This window comes from Anomaloglossus baeobatrachus, chromosome 5 (genome assembly GCF_048569485.1).
Source record: "Anomaloglossus baeobatrachus isolate aAnoBae1 chromosome 5, aAnoBae1.hap1, whole genome shotgun sequence".
NCBI lineage: Eukaryota > Metazoa > Chordata > Amphibia > Anura > Aromobatidae > Anomaloglossus > Anomaloglossus baeobatrachus.
Window position 1 is genome coordinate 513421154 of NC_134357.1, and position 9660 is coordinate 513430813.

Sequence of the window (9660 nt, forward strand, 5' to 3'; positions counted from 1 at the left end):
TAGAACCACCATGAGTACTTTAATGCATCCCTGGAATAAAAGTTTGTAAGGATTTAATGAGGATTTGGTGAGATTATGCTCAGTTTCTGCTCAAAAAAAAAATCAATTTGAACATACGCTAATTAAGGCTATGTGCGCACAGTGCGTTTTTCGCGGCGTTTTTGCGCGTTTTTCGGGTGTGTTTTTGGCCTCAAAACTGCAGGACTTTGCTTCCCCAGCAAAGTCCATGAGTTTTCATTTTTGCTGTCCGCACACATCTGTTTTTTTTACCTGCGTTTTTGAGTTAAAAAAAAAAATGGACATGTCAGTTCTTTCCTGCGTTTTTCTGCGTTTTCCCCCCATGCAATGCTTTGGAAAAACGCAGCAAAACGCAAAGATCAAAAACGCAGCCAAAAACGCACCAAATCGCGGCAAAAACGCATGCGTTTTTTGATGCGTTTTTTTGACGCAGGTGCGTTTTTGTGTGTTTTTAGCGGCCAAAAACGCAGCGTCAAAAAGACGCAGTGTGCGAACCTAGCCTTACACTGTTTTTGGATAAGAATCTCGCCAAATTCTCCTCATAATCTCAAAACAAAATTTTGAAGATTTTTTTTTTACATTTTAACTTGAAGCCATGAAGCTTGTTTTGGATTGTTAAATGTCTACAAGATCAGATCCACTGTCATTACATAAGTGCAGCACCAGAACCACCATCTGTACATAAATGCAGCACCAGAATCAGCGTCAGTACATGAATGCAGCTCAAGAACCACCCTCAGTACATAAATGCAGTGAAATATCCATCAGCACATGAATGCAGCATCAGATCCAGGCTCAGCACATGAAGGCACAGCCAGAACCACCTTCAGCACATGAATGCAAATCCAGAACCAAGGTCAGCACATGAATCCAACGCCAGAACCACCGTCAGCAAATAAATGTAGCACCAGAACCACCGTCAGCACATGAATGCAGAGCCAGAATTACCATCTGTAGATGAATAAATAACCAACCTTAGCCCCATGTACAATTGTATTGTACAAACCAACTCCCAGGTTGTCCTGAAAAATGGTAAGGAGATGCTGTGAGTTGGGAGCTGTTATCAGGAATCATTAGACTGCAGAGCATAGAGGAACCACAGTAATGATGAGATTCAGGCAGTATCAAAATGATTTACATGCAGGTACCTTATAGGTGATGTAATCTCAAATCAGAGTTGTTCCCGTGCCATGTGTCTCCATGAAGTAAAGACGCCATGATGAGATGTTGCGCACAGTGCTCATGTGTCCAGATTTCCCTCTTCTCCATCTTCCGCAACACTTCCCAACATGGCGCTCTTAAAAATAAAAGTATCATTATACTGCCCCATAAATGTATCCTATTCTGCACCCCTGAAAAAATAATTGCAGTGCTTCCTTCACAAAATATCCCCTCCACAAACTGAACCTCTCCATCATATTCCCCCACAGGCTGCCCCTATCCATCATATTCCCCACAGGCTGCCCCTATCCATCATATTCCCCCCAGGCTGTCCCTCTCCATGACATTCCCCCACAGGCTGCCCCTCTCCGTCATATTCCCCCCTTGCTGTCCCTCTCCATCATATTCCCCCACAGGCTGCCCCTATCCATCATATTCCCCCACAGGCTGCCCCTCTCCATCATATTCCCCTCAGGCTCCCCCTCTCCATTATATTCCCCCCAGGCTGCCCCTCTTCATCATATTCCCCCCCGCCAGGCTGCCCCTCTCCATCATATTCCCCCACAGGCTGCCCCTCTCCATCATATTCCCCCACAGGCTGCCCCTCTCCATCATATTCCCCCACAGGCTGCCCCTCTCCATCATATTCCGCCACAGGCTGCCCCTCTCCATCATATTCCCCCACAGGCTGCCCCTCTCCATCATATCCCCCCCAGGCTGCCCCTCTCCATCATATACCCCCCAGGCAGGCTGCCTCTCTCCATCATATATCCCCCAGGCTGCCCCTCTCCATAATATCCATGCTTCTCTCTCTCTCTCTCGCGCACACACACACACACACACACACACACACACACACACAGCCAGGTCTCATACATACACACACACACAGCCAGGCCTCATACATACACACACACACACACACACACACACACACACACACACACACACACAGCCAGGCCTCATACACACACACACACACACACACAGCCAGGCCTCATACACACACACACAGCCAGGCCTCATACACATACACACACACAGCCAGACCTCATACACACACACACACACACACACACACACACACACACAGCCAGGCCTCATACACAGAGACACACACACACACACACACACACACACAGCCAGGCTTCACATACACACACACACAGCCAGGCCTCATATGCACACACACACCCAGGCCTCATATACACACACACAGCCAGGCCTCATATACACACACACAGCCAGGCCTCATACACAGACACACACACACACACAGTTCCTCTCCAAAATATTCCTCCCCACACTGCTCCAGTTCAAAATCCCCCCCCTTACAGACACACATTGTACATCTGTATAAAGTACTCCCTCCACTTTCTTTTGCAAAGCTGTGCCCCTTTTCACCCATCTTGTGCCCTAATCCCCTCTCATCCACATTGATAAAACTTTTCATCTTCGGCTAAGTGGAGTGCTTACCGGTACCCGACGTGTGTCTGCGCGCTATGTGATGACGTCAGCAATGCACTGTCATCATGACGCTGCCGCACTTCAGGGCCCAGTCACCGCTTTGCACTGATCAGGGAAGCAGGGAGCAGCGTAGGATGCCCACATCTCGCGGGCCAGATGGAGGCTCGATCTACTGTCACTGTCTAATCAGTAGGAGCAGAGGGCGGCACAGAGCACACCACCCCCTCCTCCTGCTGATTTTAACTGTGCAGCGTGCGCAGCATGATCGTGCAGCTCAAGGCAAATGCTGCCTGCCGTTCATGCTGCAAAGGAGAAAGTGGCCGCAGATCGAGCGGCCCACTACAGGGACCTGCCCATCTGGCATTTGCCAGACTTGCCCTATGGCCAATCCGGCCCTGCCAGCGATCATAATATGGTAAGCTTCAAAGTAATATTCAATAGAACATTTAAAAGGGGAAATGCTAAAACCTGGAATTTTAGGAAATTTGAATCTGAAATGTGATTTCAACAAATTAAGGGAAGAGCTTAAATGTGTAGATTGGGACAATGTGATGGTAACTGGGGATACCAAACATAAATGGGGTAAGTTTAAGGATATACTCCTAGAGTCCTGTGAAAAACGTATACCCTCTGGTAATGTCCAGGAATAAAAAGAAACCACTATGCATAAATAAGACTGTACAAAGTATAAGAAAACAAAAACAAAGGGCGTTTAAAATCTTGAAGGCTGACAATACAGAAATACCATTTCAGAAGTCTAAAGATATCAATAAAAAATGTAAAAAAGAAATCAAGCAAAATTAGCTACTGAAACAAAAATCGCCAAGGACATTAAACTATATCCCAAAATCTTTTATAAGTACATTAATGCCGAAAGGAAAATAAAAAGGATAGTATCGGCCCCTTAAAATATAATAAAAAGTTAGTTCTAGAGGACAAACAAAAGACTCAGATATTAAATAGGCATTTCTCATCTGTGTTCACCAAGGAACTGACTGTTCCAGGGATCATTCAACAAGTGAAAAATCAAAGTTCACCACCCGATATAATTAATTTAACACAAGAAGAAGTACACCTGCGTCTGAGTAAATTAAACATTGACAAATCCCACGGGCCAGATGGCATTCATCCATGAATATTGAGGGATTTGAGCGCCGTAATCTACAGACCGCTGTATCTCATCTTTTTAGACCCGCTTGTAACAGGGTTGGTGCCTCAGGATTGGAGGATTGCTGATGTGGTTCCGATATTTAAGAAAGGTAAGAAGGTGGATCCAGGCAACTACTGTCCAGTAAGCCTGACATCAGTAGTATGCAAAGTTTTTGAGGGCATTTTAAGGGATGACATGCAAACATATAGTGCAGAAAATAATATAATAACTGACAGCATGGATTCATGAAAGATAAGTCGTGTCTAACCAACATGCTGGGGTTCTATGAGGGGGTAAGTGCAAATCTGGATATTGGTAATGCAGCTGATGTGATTTATTTGGACTTTGCAAAGGCATTTGATACTGTACCACATAATAGCCTTATACTAAAGCTCCAGAAGCAAGGACTACGGGAAACTATATGCAACTGGGTAAGGAATTGGCTAAAAGATAGGAAACAAAGAGTAGTCATAAATGGTACATTCTCTAAATAGGCTATAGTCAGCAGTGGGGTGCCACAGGGATTTGTGCTAGGACCAGTTCTTTTTAATCACTTTTCTTAATGACCTTGTGGATGGGATAGATAGTAAAGTGTCAGTCTTTGCTGATGACACCAAACTATGTAGGATATTAAACACTGACCTTGATATTATAAAAAAGATCTGGATAAAGGGGGTGTTACACGCAGCGATATCGCTGGTGAAAGCACCCGCCCCCGTCGGTTGTGCGTCACGGGCAAATCGCTGCCCGTGGCGCACAATATCCTTCGGAGCCGTCACACGTTACCTGCCTAGCAACGTCGCTGTTGCCGGCGAACCACCTCCTTTCTAAGCTGGCGGTTCGTGCGGCGTCACAGCGACGTCACTAAGCAGCCACCCAATAGAAGCGGAGGGGCGGAGATGAGCGGCCGTAACATGTCGCCCACCTCCTTCCTTTCTCATTCCCGGTCCGCAGGTAAGCTGCAGTTCGTCGTTCCCGAGGTGTCACACGTAGCGATGTGTGGTGCCTGGGGAACGACGAACAACCTGCGACCTCAACAATCAACGATATTTTGAAAGTGAACGACATGCCAACGATAAGGTGAGTATTTTTGATCGTTAACGGCCGTTCGTTGGTGTCACACGCAACGACGTCGCTAACTATGCCGGATGTGCGTCATGGAATCCGTGACCCCGGCGATATATCGTTAGATACGTTGTTGCGTGTAACGGGGTCTTAAGATGTCAGAATGGACAGATACTTGGCAAATAAGATTTAATGTTGATAAATGTAAAGTAATGCACCTAGGACAGAGTAATCCTATAGCTGCATATACATTAAATGGCAGTAAACTCACGACTACAAAACAGAAGAAGGACTTTAGTATTCTCATTACAAATATGCTGAGCAGCAATACTCAATGTCAGGCAGCAGTTGCTAAAGCAAACAAGATTTTAGGGTGTATAAAAAGAGAAATTAGGTCCCATGATCCCAACGTATTGTTACCCCTCTATAAATCAATTGTAAAATATGGGATTCAGTTTTGGGCTCCACATTTTAAAAAGGACATTCAGAAGTTAGAATCAGTTCAAAGGCGGGCAACTAGACTACTACAAGGAATGGAAGGCCTCCCATTTGAGGCAATCACCTTGCATGAACAAGACTTCAATTTAGAGGAGAAATGGCGAGAACTTTGGGTCAGTGTAGTAGACGGTGATCCCCAAATGTTCCCTAAGTTACAAAACCCTCCACCAGGCTTCAATCTACCAAGAAAAACCTGGGTTACTCTAAATCGTATCAGAACAAACTTTGGCGTCTGTGCAGATTTTATGTATAAGTGGGGAAAATATGACTCTCCGACCTGTGACTGTGGAGCAGATCGTCAAACTATCCAGCACATTGTTGAGGAGTGCCCCCTGAGATCCTACTATGGTGACAAGAATGATTTCTATACTGTAAATGATAACTCTATTGCATATATAGAAAATCTTGATATTCAACTTTGATTTTTATCCTTTTGATATTTTTCAATCACTGTCTATTGTCTGGTGTTTATTTTTATATGATGGTAAGGTAAACATTCATACGATTGAATAAATGATGAGAGGTTGAAAAAGTTAAATATGTTTTTTATCTTAGAAAAAAAGATGTCTTAGAGGAGATCTCATTTATATGTATAAATACATGTGTGGTCAATATAAAGGACTGGCACATGACTTATTCCTTTCAAAGACAATACTAAGGACTAGGGGGCATACACTACGAGTGGAAGAAAAGCGATTCCGCCATTTAAATAGGAAAGCATTCTTTACAGTTAAAAATCGATGGCTGGACCATATATAACAAGCTTTTCTCCCCCCATTCACTTTTTGTGCCTCCCCTATTTCCTCATAAGACTGTAAGCTTACGAGCAGGGCCCTCACTCCTGGTATCTTAATGTTGTTATTTTGTATTGTCTCATATTGTCTGTACATGTCCCCTCTGAATTGTAAAGCGCTGCGGAATATGTTGGCGCTTTAGAAATAAAAATTATTATTATTATTACAGTTAGAGCAGTCAGGCTGTGGAATGCCCTACCATAAGAGGTAGTAATGGCAGATACTAGAACTGCTTTTAAAAAAGGGCTGGATGATTTCCTCAGTACACACAACATTGTTGGTTATAAATGACTAAAGCGGGCTTTACACACAGCGACATCACTAGCGATGTCGCTGGTGAAAGCACCCGCCCCCGTCCGTTGTGTGTCAGGGGCAAATCGCTGCCCGTGGCGCACAACATCGCTAGGACCCGTCACACAAACTTACCTGCCTAGCGACGTTGCTGTGGCTGACGAACCGCCTCCTTTCTAAGGGGGCAGTTCGTTCGGCGTAACAACGGCGTCACTAAGCGGCCGCCCAATAGACGCGGAAGGGCGGAGATGAGCGGGCCGAACATCCCGCCCACCTTCTTCCTTCCTCATTGCGGGCGGCCGCAGGTACGGTGATGTTCCTCGTTCCTGCGGTGTCACACATAGCGATGTGTGCTGCCGCAGAAACGACAAACAACCTGCGTTCTGCAACAGCAAGATATTCGGGAAAGGAACAACGTGTCAACGATCAACGATTAGGTAAGTAATTTTGATCGTTAATGGTCATTCCTGCGTTTCACGCACAACGACATCGCTAACGAGGCCAGACGTGCGTCGTGATTCCGTGACCCCAACGACCTCTTGTTTGCGATGTTGTTGCGTGTAAAGCCCGCTTTAGTGACAAAATGTAGAACTGGTGGAGCAAGGTCTTTTTTCAACCTATGTAACTATATAACTAAGTTTTAATTAAAAATAATAAAATCAAGTTTTGTTCTTGGCAGATGACTTGACCAGGAGCTCAGAAGGACATCTGATATTCTCAGATTTTGCAACAGATACATGTGAAGAACCTGTCATTACATCAGATGCACGTCAAGCCAAGGTCCTTTCTTCTGCTTCCCCAAACACAAATATGCAAAACAAAAGTCATAGAAATGCTATTGAACATGAAATGGCTTTCATAGGGGAGAAATCATTTTTATGTTCAAAATGTGGAAAACGTTTTAATCAGAAATCACATCTTATTAGACATCAAAGAACTCACACTGGGGAAAAGCCATTTTCTTGTTCAGAATGTTGGAAATGTTTTTCTACTAAATCAAACCTTGTTCAACATCGGAAACTTCACACAGGGGAGAAGCCATTTTCATGTTCAGAATGTGGGAAATGTTTTTCAAAGAAAAGTGAAATTGTTCAACATCAGCGAATTCACACAGGGGAGAAGCCATTTTCTTGTTCGGAATGTGGGAAATGTTTTTCTAGGAAAGCTGTACTTGTTTCACATCAGAGAATTCACACAGGAGGCGATCCATCTTCTTGCTCAGAATATGGAAAATGTTTTTATACTAAATCAAATCTTGTTCAACATCAAAAACATCAGACAGGGGAGAAGCCGTTTTCTTGTTCGGAATGTGGTAAATGTTTTTCTAGGAAACCTGTACTTGTTTCACATCAGAGAATTCACACAGGAATGGATCCATTTTCTTGTTCAGAATGTGGGAAATGTTTTTCTACTAAATCAAATCTTGTTCAACATCAGAAACTTCACACAGGGGAGAAGCCATTTTCATGTTCAGAATGTGGGAAATGTTTTTCAAAGAAAAGTGAAATTGTTCAACATCAGCGAATTCACACAGGGGTGAAGCCGTTTTCTTGTTCAGAATGTGGGAAATCTTTTTCTAGGAAACCTGTACTTGTTTCACATCAGAGAATTCACACAGGGGAGAAACCATTTTCTTGCTTAGAATGTGGAACATGTTTTTCCACAAAAGGAGAAATTGTTCAACATCAGAGAATTCACACAGGAGCAAATCCATTTTCTTGTTCAGAATGTGGGAAATGTTTTTCTACTAAATCAAATCTTGTTCAACATCAGAAACTTCACACAGGAGAGAAAATATTTTCTTGTTCAGAATGTGGCAAATATTTTTCTACTAAATCAAATCTTGTTCAACATCAGAAACTGCACACTGGTGAGAAGCCATTTGCTTGTTCCGAATGTGGGAAGTGTTTTTCTAGGAAATTTGAAATTGTTTCACATCTAAGAATTCACACAGGGGAGAAACCATTTTTCTGTTCAGAATGTGGGATATATTGTTCTAGTAGGTCAAATCTTGTTCAGCATCAGAAAATTCACACAGGAGAGAAGCCGTTTTCTTGTTCAGAATGTGGTAAAAAATTTTCTAGGAAATTTGAGATTGTTTCACATCTAAGAATTCACACAGGGGAGAAAACATTTTTCTGTTCAGAATGTGGGAAATATTGTTCTACTAGATCAAATCTTGTTCAACATCAGAAAACTCACACAGGAGAGAAGCCATTTTCTTGTTCAGAATGTGGTACATTTTTCTCAACGAAAAGGGAAATTGTTAAACATCAGAGAATTCACACAGGGGATAAGTCATTTTCTTGTTCAGAATGTGGGAAATATTTTTCTACTAATTCACTTCTTGTTCATCATCAGAGAAATCACACAGGGTAGAAGCCATTTTCATGTTCAAAATGTGGGAAATGTTTTACACAAAAATCACATCTTGATAAGCATCATGTAAGTCATATACAGTAAAAAAATGCATTTTGTTTCTCCCATTGTGGAAAATGTTTTAAACAAAAGTCAGTTTTAATCTTGCATCCAAGAATTGAAACAGGGAACATGTCTTATTCATGTTTCAAGTGTGGAAAATGTGATACATAGAAATACAGTCTCATTAGACATTTCGTAACTCACACCGAGCATTAACCATTTTCCTGTTCAGATTTTGGGAAATGTTTTACAGAGAAATCAGATCTTGTAATATATCAGAAAACTCACACTATGGAGAAGCCATATTCAAATTGTGAGAAATGTTTTAGTCAGCAAAGAAATCTTTTTATTCATCAAAGATTGCATATAGTGAAGTAGCCATTTTCTTTATAGACTTATTTTATTTGCAACATAAAAAAAATGAAGTTATAGTAAGATCATTTGCTACAAAAGAAAGGAAAAACAATGTAAAGCACTAATCAATAATAAATTATACAATTATCAATGACCATTTAATATTAAAATTAATTATTATCCAAATAATATACCTGTATATGAACAATGTATGTAAGATATTTTGCATTTGTACAACTGCAGCATTAAAAGATTGTTGGTGATCCTTATTTCCATCCTATTTGATAAGGATTAAGCATGGATGCTGCTTTACATGATCAGTACAATTGCCGCGGTAATATCCCATGCCCAGCTTGTCTCATCTAATAAATAAAGTGACCAAATAATATGAGACCAGCATAGAAATGATAGGGTCCCAAAGCTAAAGTCTTTGTTGGTAAC

General features: G+C 42.1%; 1 protein-coding gene across 1 annotated transcript in view; it reads left to right on the plus strand.

Moving 5' to 3' along the window:
* LOC142312014 (uncharacterized) overlaps positions 1–9420 on the plus strand; it is a 53515-nt gene extending 44095 nt beyond the window's left edge. Inside the window, exon 7 of the mRNA XM_075350884.1 lies at positions 7124–9420. Coding sequence (XP_075206999.1) covers positions 7124–8823 — 1700 coding nt within the window. The 3' untranslated portion in view covers positions 8824–9420. The remainder of the gene's footprint in view (positions 1–7123) is intronic.
* The last annotated feature ends 240 nt before the right edge of the window (positions 9421–9660 follow it).